Source organism: Mustelus asterias, chromosome 10 (assembly GCF_964213995.1).
Source record: "Mustelus asterias chromosome 10, sMusAst1.hap1.1, whole genome shotgun sequence".
NCBI classification, from domain to species: domain Eukaryota; kingdom Metazoa; phylum Chordata; class Chondrichthyes; order Carcharhiniformes; family Triakidae; genus Mustelus; species Mustelus asterias.
In genome coordinates, this window is record NC_135810.1 from 39556989 (window position 1) to 39573930 (window position 16942).

The following is a 16942-nucleotide window of genomic DNA, read 5'->3' on the forward strand; positions in this document are numbered from 1 at the left end:
CATGAATGACAATTTATAAATGCATTGGTGCAAAAGGTATGATGGAAGCATTCACAACAATCTCAGCTAGAAGTGCCGAGTGGATGATCCATCGTAGCCATCATCCAGAGGTTCCCAGCACAGATTGCAGTCTTCAGCTAATTTGATGCCCCGCACGTAGTATCAAGAAACGGCCAAATGCACTGGATATTGCAAAAGCTATGGCCCCTGACAATATTCTCGCAATAATACTGAAGACTTGTGCTCCAGAATCTGCTGTGCCCCCAGCCAAACTGTTCCAGAACAGCTACAATACTGATATTTATCCAGGTATGGCCAGTACACAAAAAGCAAGATAAATTCAATTTCTAGCTTTATTATCAATTCATTTATCTTGTTACAAATAAAATTTCACCCTCTCCAATTAATAGAAGTGATGCCAGAGTTTATCGAAGGAGTTACAATATGCCATAAGTAAAACTGAACAACAAAAACCTTAAGAGGGGGCAGGACAAATCCAACCTGGCCAACTACCACCCCACAATCTACTCTTGGTCATCAGTAAAGTTATTGAAGGGGTCATCAACAACGCTATCAAGCAGCACTTGCTTAGAAATAACCTGCTCAGCGACACACAGTTTGGGTTCCACTCGGGTCACTTAGCTTCTGGCCTCATTACAGCAATGGTTCAAGCATTGACAAAAAAGCTAAACTCCAGAGGTGAGGTGAGAGTGAATGTCCTTGACAACAGGCAGTGTTTGACTGAGTGTGGCATCAAGGAGCCCTAGCGAAACTGGAGTCAATGAGAATGAGGAGGAAAAATCTCTGCTGGCTGGAGTCATACCTCATACAAAGGAAGATAATTATGGTTGTTGGAGGTTAATCATCTGAAGATATCACTACAGGAGTTCCTCAGGGCTGTGCCTAGACCCAGCCACCTTCAGCTGCTTCATCAATAACCTTCCTTTATCATAAGGTCAGAAGTGGAGGATGTTTGCCAATGATTGCACAATTCCTTACATTCTAACAGTGACTCTATTTCAAAAAAGGTGCTTCATTTGCTGAAAAGCACTTTAAGATATCTTGATGTCATGGATGAAATTATATAAATGCATTTGTGCAAAAGATAAGACTAAAGCATTCACAACCATTTTCAGCCAGAAGTGCTGAGTAATTAACAAGACCTGAATAATGTCCAGACTGGACTGAGAAGTGGCAAGCATCATTCGCACAACACAAGTGCCAGACAATGACCATCTCCAGTAAGAAAGGGTCTAACCATCGCCCCTTGACACTCAATGGCATGACCATTGCTGAATCCCCCGCTATCAACATCCTGGATGTCACCATTGACCAGAAAATGAACTGGACCAGTCATACAAATACTGTGGCTACAAAAACAGGTCAGAGACTAGAAATCCTACAATGAGGAACTCACTTCCTGACCCTGTCTAAAACCTGTCCACCATCTGCAAGGTACAAGTCAGGAGTGGGATGGAATACTCTCCACTTGCCTGGATGAGTGCAGCTCCAACAGCCGAGAATCATAGAGCCATAGAATCCCTACTGTGTAGAAAATGGCCATTTGGCCCATCGAGTCTGCACCGACTCTCCAAAATAGGATTCCCCACAGATTCTCCCCGCCACCCTATCCCCATACCCCAGAATATACCATAGTTAATTCACCTAACTTGCTAATCTTGGCCTCATTACAGCAAAGGTATGCCGGAAGCAGCTGAAGGTGGCTGGGTCTAGGCACAGCCCTGAGGAACTCCTGTAGTGATATCTTCAGATGATTAACCTCCAACAACCATAATTATCTTCCTTTGTACGAGGTATGACTCCAGCCAGCAGAGAAGCTCTAGGAAACTAGAGCAGTGAAGCGGGCCGGGAGACATCACCAGAGGCCGTTTCGCGGTCTTCAGGGCGCCATGGCCTACACGACAAAGATTTCTAGCGAAATCAGCTCCACGCCAGAAATCAACGCAGAGCTGATTACAATATGGAAATCTCCATTTACGCTTCATTAGAGGACCCGGGACTGAAGTCTCCAGGCCCGCTAGTCTCTCCCCGGCCTGGCCAGGAGTGGTTCCCTTCAGCAGGATTTACTCCTGCTCTCCACTAACAGGGAACAGGTGGCCCGACCCCACTGGAGGGAACAGAGGTACCCCAAGGTGGTCAGGGGTAAGAGAGAGTGCTCCTTGGGCAGTGCCAGCCTGGCACCATGGCACTGCCCTAAGGGAAAACTGGCACTGCCCTGGTCCCGCGCACTGGGCAAGGGCAGTGCCAAGGGGGTGTGGCCTACCAGGGGGTGATTGGCGAGGGTGGGTGGACCCACTGCCACTCCACTTGGGATGGCTGGGAGAGGGAGGGAAAAGGTGATCGGGGCTGGTCGTCCGGGTGGGGGGTTTTGGGGCTGGCCCAGAGAGGTCAGCAATCGGGGGAGGGGGAGTCGGAAGGCCAGCAATGCAGGACCAGCGCACATGCGCCGATCTCTGCGCTGACAGATCGGCGCATGCGCAGTTGCCCGCTCAGTGCTATGCTGCCGGTCTCTCAATCCAAGAATAGGCCCCACCCATCACTTTTCCGAGCGAATCATGCTAGAGCACTCTGCAGTGCTCAGGGTGTCAGAGATTCATTCTGGAAATCGCGCTAAAAATATCAACGGGAGTTACTCCCATTTTCCCGCATGTTGGGAACAGAGAATGTTTTTGGGAGAATCCCAGGCTATACGTGCAACTGGTGTGTGCAGTATAAATTTAAAAATTAGGGATGTTTTGGTGGAAAAAAGGAGATTACAAGTAGTCGTCGACTTTACAACATTCGAACTACAATGGAAGGCAATTACGACATTTCAAAATTTATACTCTGTTTCGGCTATAGGCAACGGCAGCTCCTGCATGATTATCCTTAAACACTGGTGCCCCACAAGGCTGTGTTCTCAGCCCCTTACTATACTCCTTATACACCTATGACTGTGTGGCCAAATTCCCCTCCCATTCAATTCTCAAGTTTGTTCGTGGGTCGGATCTCAAACAATGACGAGACGAAGTATAGGAAAGAGATAGAGAATTTGGTGAACTGGTGCGATGACAATAATTTCTCCCTCAATGTCAGTAAAATGAGGGAGATAGTCATTGACTTCAGGAAGCGCAGTGGAGGACATGCCCCTTTCTCCATCAATGGAAGTGGAAATGGTTGAAAGCTTCAAGTTTTTAGGTGAACAGATCACCAACAACCCTGTCCTGATCCCTCCACACTGACACTATAGTTAAGAAAGCCCATCAACACCTCTACTTTCTCAGGAACCTATGGAAATTCAGCATGTTCGCTACAACTTTCACCAATTTTTACAGATGCACCATTGAAAACATCCTTTCTGGTTGTATCACAGCTTGGTTTGACTCCTGTTCTGCCCAAGACCGCAAGAAACTAAAAAGGGTATTGAATGTAGCCCAGTCCATCATGCAAACCAGCCTCCCATCCATTGACCCCGTCTACATTTCCCGATGTCTCGGAAAAGCAGCCAGCATAATCAAGGACCCCATGCACCCCAGACATACTCTCTTCCACCTTCTTCCGTCGGGAAAAAAGTTTGAAGTCACATACCAACTGACTCAAGAACAGCTTCTCCCTGCTGCCATTAGACTTTTCAATGGACTTGCCGGAGATTAAGTTTATTTTTTGCGATACCCTAGCTATGACTGTAACACTACATTCTGCGCCCTCTCCTTTACTTCTCCCCCGTGTACTCTTTGTTTGTATAGCACGCAAGAAACAACACTTTTCACTTTTCCCAATACAAGTGACAATAATAAAGTAAGGAAAAGCAAAAAGTAAAGTTTATTTATTAGTCACAAGTAGGCTTACATTTAAACTGCAATGAAATTACTGTGAAAATCCCCCAGTCGCCACACTGGCACATGTTCAGGTAAACTGAGGGAGAATTTAGTATGGCCAATTCACCTAACCTGCACATCTTTGGACTGTGGGAGGAAACCGGAACCCCCAGAGGAAACCCATGCAGACACAGGGAGAATGTACAAACTCCACACAGACAGTGATCCAAGACGGGAATTGAACCCAGGTCCCTGGCACTGTGAAGCAGCAGTGCTAACCACTGTGCCACCATATAATAAATCAAATCAAATCAAAAACAACGCTGGTTTCAACTTTATGACACCATAAAGTACAAATATGCGCAGGTTAGTTGTATTGGCCATGGTAAATGTGTGGGGTTACGGGAATAGGGCAGGAGAGGAACTGGATAAGATACTTTGTCAGAGAGTCAGTGTAGACTCGATAGGCTGAACGGCCACCTTCTGCCTTGTAGGGATTCTATGATTCAATGCCAGTGGACAACTGGTCTTTACCAACAGTTATTTTCCTTAATGTTTCATCTTTCAAACTTCAGGAAGGACAAATTACTTCTCAGATGTAGAAGATCTCACAAACTTTAATGTGACAAAAGCCCCAGTTTAAAATCAACTGACTCAGCAGAAACGGATGAGTCGGAACCTTGTTTTGCAGAAAGCTTGAGTTTATTTAATGTCTGTCTGTGTGGAGTTTGCACATTCTCCTCGTGTCTGCGTGGGTTTCCTCCGGGTGCTCCGGTTTCCTCCCACAGTCCAAAGATGTGCGGGTCAGATTGATTGGCCAGGTTAAAAATTGCCCCTTAGAATCCTGAGATGCGTAGGTTAGAGGGATTAGCGGGTAAATATGTGGGGGTAGGGCCTAGGTGGGATTGTGGTCGGTGCAGACTCGATGGGCCAAATGGCCTCCTTCTGCACTGTAGGGTTTCTATGATTTCTTCTTTCTATTTAACACTGTAAACTGGTTTTCTCTTCAAAATTACAAATCATCAAATGAGGGGGCGATCCTAAACCTCTGTTCATCGTGTCACAAGTTGATGGAAAGGAAACGTTACTTTGCAATGAAATTAGGGTTCAGATACCAATCCCCTGTTTATAACATTTTTCTTCGAGGAAAATCGATTTAACTTGCAATATTGCGGCTTATGACGCGCTTTTCAGGATCCAATTAAATGATATGTCCAAGAACTGCCTGTATACCATGATTTCTTAGGGATATTTAAAATTATAAAAAGACAGACAAAATAAATTAGAAACAGACTATTTCTGATAATTCAGGGTCTGGGACAAGGGATATGTACACATCTAGGAGAATTAGGACATACAGCAGAAGAAACATTTTTATACACAGGGTTATGAAATTGTGCAAAATGCTACTGGAACTAAGAATTGATGCCAAGACCATGAGGAAAAATTTCATTTCCATAGCGATACACATTTGCATCAATTTCCTGAGGGCAGAGAGTGATGCAGAATTCCTCATTGATATCACCGATGAATACTGCACAGGGCACATAGATAGCGGCAACAAAGCTGTCTGCCCCTGGGCAACTGGCAAGGTTTCTCTACTCTCCCACCCTGCCATGTCAACTTTTATGGCTGCATGAGATAGATAGTTGAAAGAAGGGGAATAAATGGGGCGGCATGGAGGCACAGTGGTTAGCACTGCTGCCTCACAACGCCAGGGATCCGGGTTTGATTCCCAGCTTGGGTCACTGTCTGTGTGCATTTGCATGTTTTCCCCGCGTCTGCATGGGCTTCCTCTGGGTGCTCCGGTTTCCTCCCACAGTTCAAAAGACATTTTGGTCAGGTGCATTGGCCATGCTAAATTCTCCCTCAGTGTACCAGAACAGGCACCAGAGTGTGGCGACTGGGGGATTTTCACAGTAACTTCATTGCAGTTTTAATGTAAGGCAACTTGTGACACTAATAAATAAACTTTAAACAGAACAAGATACCATGTGGGATTAGCAGAACTGCTATATGACAGATAAACACCAACACAGGCTGACTGGGCTGAAAAACACGGAAGTGCTGCTTAACTTTTAGATGGAAGCTATTTGAAGATGGGAATGGGTTAATGAACTTTGTAATACTTAGAGATTTGTAACAGGCATCGTAGAACTTATTTTCGTGTATCCAAGAACAGATAAGAGAAGCAGCTGTCCTTGCTGCTGTATACAAAGCTCATGATTTTCCCAGCTAATTGTGCTCAGGAATGTGGCTAACCCAGCTAGAATCCATTTTGTGTTCGTTTATATTATGCTGAACACGGTGGAGCTTACATGTATGCCTTCTGTGATTGTATAATAATAGATTCATATATATTCATTATATACCATTCAGCCTTACCGATATAAATTGTTATATAGGCCCCTGTATTTCAGTTAACTTGTTTATGCAAACTTATAGGGCCTAATTTTACCAAAGCTTCGTGGTGGTAAAGTTGGGCGTCGGGCCTTTAACGCGATCCGCACCCGAATCCGAGCAGATCCCGCCTTTACCGACACACGATTTGGGCGTGGGTCCGGCCCGCGCCCAAATCGGGCGGCCCGACGATTTAAACGCATTAGCATGCATTTAAATCTACTTAATGAACCGCGCGCCCAACTCTACCGCCAAATCCCACTTTACCGGCTTCTGGCTCGATCCGCGTCCGCGCTGTAATCGACCTGCAAAGTAAAAGTCTGAAGTCGCCACTACAGCCTCCGAAGAGCGGGGTTAGAGACTGCAACGGCTCTCTGACCCAGGTCATCCTCTGGTCGGGGCCATCTCTCCCACTCTCTTGCCCCTGCAGGGAAGAGTAATCTGTGGCTGGTAGTGTACCAGTGATGGTGTATCCCTTTACAGGCCCAGCTTGGTCCTTCTCCAGTGTCTCCTCTTGGACTTGTACTGATCTTGTTGCCGGTTTTCATGCGGATCCACTGTGGAATCGACCGGTTCTGCTTCATCTTCTTAGCGAGTCCCGTTGTTTAAGAAGGGTAGCAGGGATAACCCAGGAAATTATAGGCCGGTGAGCTTGACGTCCGTGGTAGGGAAGTTGTTGGAGAGGATTCTTAGAGATAGGATGTATGTGCATTTAGAACGAAACAATCTCATTAGTGACAGACAGCATGGTTTTGTAAGAGGGAGGTCGTGCCTTACAAATTTGGTGGAGTTTTTTGAGGAAGTGACAAAAACGGTTGATGAAGGGCCGTGGATGTCGTTTATATGGATTTCAGTAAGGCATTTGACAAAGTCCCACATGGCAGGTTGGTTAAGAAGGTTAAGGCTCATGGGATACAAGGAGAAGTGGCTAGATGGGTGGAGAACTGGCTTGGCCATAGGAGACAGAGGGTAGTGGTCGAAGGGTCTTTTTCCGGCTGGAGGTCTGTGATCAGTGGTGTTCCGCAGGGCTCTGTACTGGGACCTCTGCTATTTGTGATATATATAAATGATTTGGAAGAAGATGTAACTGGTGTAATCAGCAAGTTTGCGGATGACACAAAGATGGCTGGACTTGCGGACAGCGAAGAGCATTGTCGGGCAATACAGCAGGATATAGATAGGCTGGAAAATTGGGCGGAAAGGTGGCAGATGGAGTTTAATCCGGATAAATGCGAAGTGATGCATTTTGGAAGAAATAATGTAGGGAGGAGTTATACAATAAATGGCAGAGTCATCAGGAGTATAGAAACACAGAGGGACCTAGGTGTGCAAGTCCACAAATCCTTGAAGGTGGCAACACAGGTGGAGAAGGTGGTGAAGAAGGCATATGGTATGCTTGCCTTTATAGGATGGGGTATAGAGTATAAAAGCTGGAGTCTGATGATGCAGCTGTATAGAACGCTGGTTAGGCCACATTTGGAGTACTGCGTCCCGTTCTGGTCGCCGCACTACCAGAAGGACGTGGAGGCGTTAGAGAGAGTGCAGAGAAGGTTTACCAGGATGTTGCCTGGTATGGAGGGTCTTAGCTATGAGGAGAGATTGGGTAAACTGGGGTTGTTCTCCCTGGAAAGACGGAGAATGAGGGGAGATCTAGTAGAAGTGTACAAGATTATGAAGGGGATAGATAGGGTGAACGGTGGGAAGCTTTTTCCCAGATCAGAAGTGACGTTCACGAGGGGTCACGGGCTCAAGGTGAGAGGGGCGAAGTATAACTCAGATATTAGAGGGATGTTTTTTACACAGAGGGTGGTGGGGGCCTGGAATGCGCTGCCAAGTAGGGTGGTGGAGGCAGGCACGCTGACATCGTTTAAGACTTACCTGGATAGTCACATGAGCAGCCTGGGAATGGAGGGATACAAACGATTGGTCTAGTTGGACCAAGGAGCGGCACAGGCTTGGAGGGCCGAAGGGCCTGTTTCCTGTGCTGTACTGTTCTTTGTTCTTTGTTCTTTATAACGCTAATGTTTGTATTTGTCTTGTTTTGGCTCAACTAATACAATTCTACAAACCACTGCTCTTATCAATTGTTTTTGACTTGAGTTCCATCAACCTTCATATACTCACCCTCACCTTTGTTTGGTACATCCAATCCCAGACAACATTGACTTACAGGTGTAAAACAGAGAAATATACAACAGAGTCTGAACACAGATAACATGAACCTATGTGCTTTCACACATTCATTTGTGTTCTGCTATAAGATTCTGCAAGCTCACTTTTCATTGTATTTGTATTTGTGGACTATACAATGACAATAAAGTTGAATTGAATTGAAGGGCCGGGACAATCTGTGCCAGGAACTAGGGAAAGTTTCTGATTAGCCTGGAACTCAGGGGATTCTTGCTCAATCGTGTATCATCCTGACTGGTTTACTGTATCGAGATTTGAAACTTTGTTGAGCAAAATAAATAGAAAAACATTACACCACTCGATTGGCAAAAATAATTCCAAACAGAAAATTAATCTGAGGATTTAACTGCAGGTAAGTACTGTTCGTAAATCAATGCATCAATTATGTACCGTTATCTTCCAGATGTCTGAAAAGGATGGAACTTGATTCTGTGCCTTCCATTGTGTAATCCAGTGCAATATTTCCATTGATATCTTGCAATAATACATTGGCTCCAGCCTGAGGAAAAAATATTAAATACATATCAAACTTTATCATATAGCTCTGGATGACAGTACTTTTAATATTTGGACAGCTTTTACAGCTATAGACTTTTCTCATTAGTTAATTTAGTGATATATTCTATTTTGTAAACACATCTTTAATAATTTATTTCAGAATTCAATGTTCTTTCTTTCCCTTTTCTATCTCTAATTTTTCCACTGACCAGTGGAATTCCTTTCCAAAACCTCTTCATCTCCTTCTCTTCCTTTAAAGATCTTTCTTTGAATCAACAATTTTGACCATCCCTCCTAGTTTCTCCCTTTGATTGACATATTTGTTTCATTAAATCTCTATGGAATGCTGGGGAATGTTTTTCTATGTTAAAGATGAGATATAAATGCAAGCTGTAGTTGGTTGTGACTCATCTCCCCTTTACCTTCCCAAGTCTGTTCTTGAGATGTGGGCAACAATAACTTTAGTTGTTCTAAGGTGACAGTCATGGGCTTTCCTCTTGACCCGTGGAAGACCTTGCAGTGACGGTATCCTGTAGAATATTCCAGGGTTTTAACTCTGTGACATTCAAGGAGAAGCTATATATGTCCAAGTCAGGGTAATACATGACTTCAAGGTGATGGTGTTTCCATAACATTGTGAAGAATTATGCAACTTGCAATGTTGGGATATTCAAATGCTAGCCAGCAACCAATCTTATGGAGGAGCATTAATTTGGGTAGAGCTCCATGCCAGGAATGCAGGTTAAGAAATTAATTGAAGTAGAATAGTCCATAGAGTCTTGCAGCCTGCTCTCCTGCTCAAAATGGTCATGGCTGAATCATTACATCAGCTCCAGTTTTCCACCACCTCCATTCCTTGATTTCCTTAGCATCCAAAAATCTATTTATCTCAGTCCTGAATATATTTATCAACTCAGCATCCATAGTCCTTTGCGTTGAAAGTTCTAAAGATTCATAACCCTCTGAACAAATAAGTTTCTCCTCACCTCAATATCCTCGTATCCTGAGACTACTGCCTGGATTTCCATCCTCTAGGACGGCAGCAGTAGCTGGGAAACTTGCCAGCTTGGTCCACCTGCCTTGGGAGAGAGTGCCCGCAAAGGCAGGATCTTCATTGTTGGGTGGGTGGAGGGTGCAGGTTGGAGTTGTCAGCTGACCTGGGCAAGAGGTCAAAGGTTGGGTGCCCTTTATGCCAAATTGTGCCCCTCCACCTAACCCCATGACTCTTCGTGCACTCTATGTTAAGGAAGTAGGCCCAGCAGCAGCCTGGGAAGGTTTTGGAGGGTTTAAAAGTAGGCCACACCTTTGAGTGGGCAGCATCGTTAGCGGGCAGCAGAGTGAGCAGAGTGAGAACTGAAGGGCTTTGGCTCAAAACGGGCTTCGACGAGAACAGGCAGAGGCGAGAGTAGGTTTTTTGTTAAATCAGAAAGTTTATTCCTGTATTCCTGTATTTCCTGTATTCCTGTATTTCCATTTCCCCAGAGTAAAAAAAAAATTCTTGGATCATTGGGACCTCTTCTAGGGCAGGTGGGACCTGTACAAGAGAGACGGGTTACACTTAAACTACAAGGGGACCAATATACTTGCAGGGAGATTTGCTAGTGTTATTGGGGAGCATTTAAACTAGATTTGCAGGGGGGTGGGAACCAGAGTGCCAGAGCAGATAGCGGAGCAGGGGTAAAAAGACAGGTTAGTTCAAGCAAAATCACAATTGGAAGGGTAGAGTGTGGTGGAAATAATTTTTTGAGGTGTGTCTATTTCAATACCAGGAGTATTGTGGGGAAGGCAAATGAGCTGAAGGAGTGGATAGACACATGGAAATATGACATTATAGCCATTAGTGAAACTTGGCTACAGGAGGGGCAGGACTGGCAGCTCAATGTTCCAGGGTTCCAATGTTTCAGGCGGGATAGAGGCAGAGGGATAAAAGGTGGGGGGGGTGGCATTGTTGGTCTGGGAAAATGTTACAGCGGTACTCAGGCAGGATAGATTAGGGAGCTTGTTTACAGAGGCCCTATGGGTGGAGCTGAGAAACAGGAAAGGTATGACCACATTAATGGGGTTGTATTATAGACCACCCAATAGTCAGCGAGGATTGGAGGAGCAAATCAGCGGAGAGATAGCTGACAACTGCAAGAAACACAAAGTTGTGATAGTAGGGGATTTTAATTTTCCACATATAGATTGGGACTCGCATACTGTTAAAGGTTTAGACAGGGTAGAGTTTGTAAAATGTGTTCAGGAGAATTTTCTACATCAGTATATAGAGGTGCCAACTAGAGAGGATGCGATATTGGATCTCCTATTGGGAAATGAGTTCGGGCAGGTGATGGATGTGAGTGTGAGGGAACACTTTGGATCCAGTGATCATAATGCCATTAGTTTCAACCTGATCATGGATAAGGATAGATCTGGTCCTCGGGTTGAAGTTCTGAACTGGAAAAAGGCCAAATTTGATGAAATGAGAAGGGATCTGGGAAGTGTGGATTGGCACAGGCTGTTCTCTGGTAAGGATGTAAATGGAAAGTGGGAGGCCTTCAAAGGAGAAATTTTGAGAGTGCAGAGTTTGTATGTTCCTGTCAGGATTAAAGGCAAAGTAAATAGGAATAAGGAACCTTGGTTCTCGAGGGAGATTGTAACACTGATTAAGTGGAAGAGAGAGTTGTATGAAATGTACAGGCAGCAAGGAACATATCAGATGCTCGAGGAGTATAAAAAGTGCAAGAAGCTACTTAAGAGGGAAATCAGGAGGGCTAAAAGAAGACATGAGGTTGCTTTGGCAGACAGAGTGAAGGAAAATCCAAAGAGCTTCTATAGGTATGTTAGGAGCAAAAGGATAGTGAGGGATACAATTGGTCCTCTTGAAGACCAGAGTGGTAGACTGTGTATGGAACCAAAAGAGATGGGGGAGATACTAAATGGTTTTTTTGCATCCGTATTTACTGAGGAAATGGGCATGGAGTCTACGGAAATAGGGCACACTGGTAGGGAGGTCATGGAACCTTTACAGATTAAAGAGGAGGAGCTGCTCACCGTCTTGAGGCAAATCAGAGTGGATAAATCCCCAGGACCGGACAGGGTATTCCCACGGACCTTGAGGGAAGCTAGTGTTGAACTTGCAGGGGCCCTGGCAGACATATTTAAAATGTCAGTATTCACGGGGAGGTGTCGGATGATTGGAGGGTGGCTCATGTTGTTCCGTTGTTTAAAAAAGGTTCCAAAAGAAATCCGGGAAATTATCGGCCAGTAAGTTTGACGTCGGTGGTGGGCAAGTTATTGGAAGGTGTGATAAGGGATAGGATCTACAAATATTTGGATAGACAGGGACTTATTAGGGAGAGTCAACATGGCTTTGTGCGTGGTAGGTCATGTTTGACCAATCTATTAGAGTTTTTCGAGGAGGTTACCAGGGAAGTGGATGAAGGGAAGGCGGTGGATGTTGTCTACCTGGATTTCAGCAAGGCCTTTGACAAGGTCCCTCATGGGAGGCTAGTTAGGAAGGTTCAGTTGCTAGGTATACATGGGGAGGTAGTAAACTGGATTAGACACTGGCTCAATGGAAGAACGTCATGATGTGGAGATGCCGGCGTTGGACTGGGGTAAACAAAACTTGATGTCTGTGTCGATATTACCTCAATGGAAGAAGCCAGAGAGTGGTTGTGGAGGATTGCTTCTCTGAGTGGAGGCCTGTGACTAGTGGTGTGCACAGTAAGAAGTTTAGCAACACCTGGTTGGACTTTAACCTGGTGTTGTTAAACTTCTTACTGTGTTTACCCCAGTCCAACGCCAGCATCTCCACATCATGACTACTAGTGGTGTGCCACAGGGATTGGTGTTGGGTCCATTGTTGTTTGTCATAATGTGGTAAATTGGATCAGCAAGTTTGCTGATGATACAAAGATTGGAGGTGTAGTGGACAGTGAGGAAGGTATTCAAAGCTTGCAGAGGGGTTTGGACCAACTAGAAAAATGGGCTGAAAAATGGCAAATGGAATTTAACGCAGACAAGTGTGTGAGATATTGCACTTTGGAAGGACAAACCAAAGAAGAATGTACAGGGTAAATGGTAGGACTCTGAAGAGTGCAGTTGAACAGAGGGATCTGGGAATACAGGTACAGAATTCCCTAAAAGTGACGTCACAGGTGGATAGGGTCGTAAAGAGTGCCTTTGGTACATTGGCCTTTATAAATCGGAGTATCGAGTATAAAAGTTGGAGTGTTATGGTAAGGTTATATAAGACAGTGGTGAGGCCAAATTTGGAGTATTGTGTACAGTTTTGGTCACCTCGTTACAGGAAGGATGTAAATAATGTTGAAAGGGTGCAGAGAAGGTTCACAAGGATGTTGCCGGGACTTGAGAAGCTGAGTTACAGAGAGAGATTGAATAGGTTGGGACTTTATTCCCTGGAGCGTAGAAGATTGAGGGGAGATTTGATAGAGGTGTATAAGATTTTGATGGGTATAGATAGAGTGAATGCAAGCAGGCTTTTTCCGCTGAGGCTAGGGGAGAAAAAAACCAGAGGGCATGGGTTAAGGGTGAAAGGAGAAAAGTTTAAAGGGAATATTAGGGGGGGCTTCTTCACGCAGGGAGTATGGAATGAGCTGCCGGATAAAGTGGTAAATGCTTTTAACATTTAAGAAAAACTTGGACGGGTTCATGGATGAGAGGGGTGTGGAGGGATATGGTCCAAGTGCAGGTCAGTGGGACTAGGCAAAAAATGGTTCGGCACAGACAAGAAGGGCCAAAAGGCCTGTTTCTGAGCTGTAATTTTCTATGGTTCTATGATGCCCCCGACCCATACCTCATGATCCCTCAAATCCCCAATGCTAAGCCATGTCCTTCCTCTCACCCATATGGCTCCTTATGCTCCCTATTTCAAGCTATGCCCCTCCTCCCTCCATTTTACCCCAGGACCCACATATCCCCATTGCCAATAATGCATAATGAGACTTGGGTTGAGAGACTAGATTTCCATTACTCCTGTTGATATACCTGCACCCTTGAAAAAAATGTTGCTTCATAGCTCAGGCTGTGTGATCTCTGTGGTTAATTTCACAATGTTTATTCACACAAGGTTAAGTGGGTTCAAGAGCTGATGATTTTTGTTATTGATACTTTAAACAGCCTGGATGATTGCCACTTTTGTTGCCTTGTAGTGAAATGACTTACTTTTCAACAAAAGTTATGGATGAATTACTTTTTTAAAAGTTTTTTTTATGCCCTACTGTCACAACGTGAGACCTAATCGCACAGTGGGTAGTATCCCTATATAGCCAGAGGCTCTGGGTTTACATCCTAAGAAGGATGCATACATAACGTGGCTATTATCCTGCAAAACCCTTCCAACACACTAATGGCAGACAGTAAGAGCAGGAGACACTCCTGGTCAGCCACGCTTAGAGTCATAGTGATAGAAGTTTATAGCATGGAAACAGGCCCTTCAGCCCAACCTTTCCATGCCGCCCAGTTTTTACCACTAAGCTAGTCCCAATTGCCCGCGTTTGGCCCATATCCCTCTATACCAATCTTACCTATGTAAATGTCGAAATGCTTTTTAAAAGATAAAATTGTATCCACCTCTACTGAAAGGAGAAGGTAAGGAGGTACATGGAAACATTATCACCACTGCTGACAAATGACCAGAAGCTCAGTGTCAGGCTTGTAGACGGAATGGAAGCGTTATACAAAGAGTTTATCTAATTGTACTTGGTTTCTCCAGTGTAAAGAAGGCAGCATCGTGAACAGAAAATACAGAACACTAATTTGAAAGAAGTACAAGTAAATCACTGATCCACCTGGAAGGAGGCCTTAGATGGTGGGAAGGGAGGTAAAGAAGTATTTGTTGCATCGCTCGTGCTTTAATATGAAGGTGCTGTGAGAAGGAGAATTGGGGATGATTGAGGAGTGGACCAAGGTGTCACAAAAGAAATGCTCCTTCAGAATGCGGAAAGGAGAGGGGAGAAGAAGATGGGTCCATGGTGGCATCACACCAGAAATGGCAGAAGATTATCTATTGAATGTAGAAGCTGGTGGAATGAAATGTGAGGACCAACACTTTTGAGATGTCCTAACAACATGAAAGGTGCATTATAAATGGAAGTTTTTGTCATATTAGGGTTGAATGGCTGTGACAATCAAAATAATGCATCATCAATCATCCCAATCAGATCGACATTAAATAGACTTTCCTTAATGATAAACTATAGAATTTGATTGGTTAATACAGGGTCTCAGCTAATGTGTCCATTGCATCTGTATAGTTAACATAATTAAAAGTTTAAAGTTTTAAAGTTTATTTATTAGTGTCACAAGTAGGCTTACATTAACACTGCAATGAAGTTACTGTGAAAATCCCCTAGTCGCCACACTCCGGCGCCTGTTCGGGTACACTGAGGGGGAACTTAGCATGGTCAATGCACCTAACCAGCATGTCTTTCAGACTGTGGGAGGAAACTGGAGCACCCGGAGGAAACCAACGAAGACACAGGGAGAAGGTGCAGATTCCAGATAGACAATGACCCAAGCCAGGAATCGTCCATGGCTCTGAGGCAACTGTGCCAGTGTTTCTCTGTGATTCAGCAAAATTGATCCAAACAGAAATCATTCCAAATTAAATTGAATAAAATATAAAAAGCAATGGGTTCGGAGTTCATTTCATGGGCAGAAAATTCCTCAGGGGGGGCTTCCTGTTGGGTTCCTGCCCACCCCGGAATCTCTGCAATTTACGCTAAGGTGGGCAAGACCTTGGCCAGCCCACCTGCTCTTGCCGCAATTGAGGCTCTTAGTGGCCAATCATTGATCATTTCAAGCCCATTTCTCGCCTAGCCTCAATTTTTGGGCAGGAGGAGTTCCAGGATATGAGAGAAGCCTGAAAGTAATCAGATTCAGACCTCGAATGGAAGGGCGGCGGGGACACCTCCATCAGCAGCCCCCACTTAAGGTCTGGTGTTCAAAAAAAACTAAGATCCTCTTCTGGAGTAGAACTACAAACATTCATAAACCGTTGTTTTTCTTCATGAAACATGGTGCAGACCTCTTCTTGAGGCTGCTAGCCTTTTGCCTTTGGCTTGCTAACATCCTGCACGACCTCACGAAGACAAGTGGGCTGGATAGAGAAGAATGTGTGTGCTGTGCCAGTGTTTAAATCTGGCAGTCAGACACTTGAACTTGCCAATTCATGGCAGGTGGACGAATCAGCTCCTGACTCGTGATTCGGAGAGATGCTCGCTCTTGCATAATTAATGAGGCTCCAAGTAAAGACTCGGGTGCAGGTTGACACATTTTGGCCAGCAGGAACGGTGCCACCAGAAACGTCCATCACCACCATTAGAGAAAAAACATTTTCACCCAATGAATCTCCCATTTAAAATAAAATGAGGAGGAATTTCTTTTCCCAGAGAGTCATTAATTTTCAGAATTCTCTTCTACAGAGAGCAGTGGAGACCGAGTCATTAATGATATTCAAAGCTGAGGGAAATAGATTTCGGATCCACAAGAGAGTTAAGGGTTACAATGGGCAGGCAGGGAAGTGGAATCAAGGCCACAATACGATCAACCATGATTTTATTGACTGGTGGAGCAAACTGAAGGGGCCAAATGGCCTACTCCTGTTCTTATGTCATATTCTTTGGAAATATAAGGTCTTAGTGATGGCATGAGTAAGTGGCCAGAAACTGATCTTTGGCAATGAAAGGCTGCGAACAGACTGGTTTTAATCTCAACCCCTAAAGTGAAGTAATTCAAAGCTAGATTGGCCACACGTATGGAGGAAACCCTAAAGATTTTGGGAACTGCATCCACACCAGTGACTTATCAGCACTACTCTACTCAACCATCAATAAATCATAGAATATCAGAAGGAGGCTATTCAGCCCATCAAGTCTGCACCAACTCTCTGACAGAGTACCTTTCCCAGGCACACCCCCTGCCCTATCCCTGTAACCCCACTAATTCTACACATCTTGGGACACTAAGGGACAATTTAGCATGGCCAATGCACTTAACCGGCAAGTTTTTGGACTGAGGGGAAAACGGAG

General features: G+C 44.7%; 1 protein-coding gene across 2 annotated transcripts in view; it reads right to left on the minus strand.

Annotated features, from left to right (window-relative positions):
- The window catches only part of myo16 (myosin XVI), a 427463-nt gene that overhangs the window by 376837 nt on the left and 33684 nt on the right, over nucleotides 1-16942 (minus strand). For both annotated transcript variants that reach the window (XM_078221662.1, XM_078221663.1), the window contains exon 2: nucleotides 8799-8907. In XM_078221662.1, the coding sequence (XP_078077788.1) occupies nucleotides 8799-8907 (109 nt within the window). The remainder of the gene's footprint in view (nucleotides 1-8798; nucleotides 8908-16942) is intronic.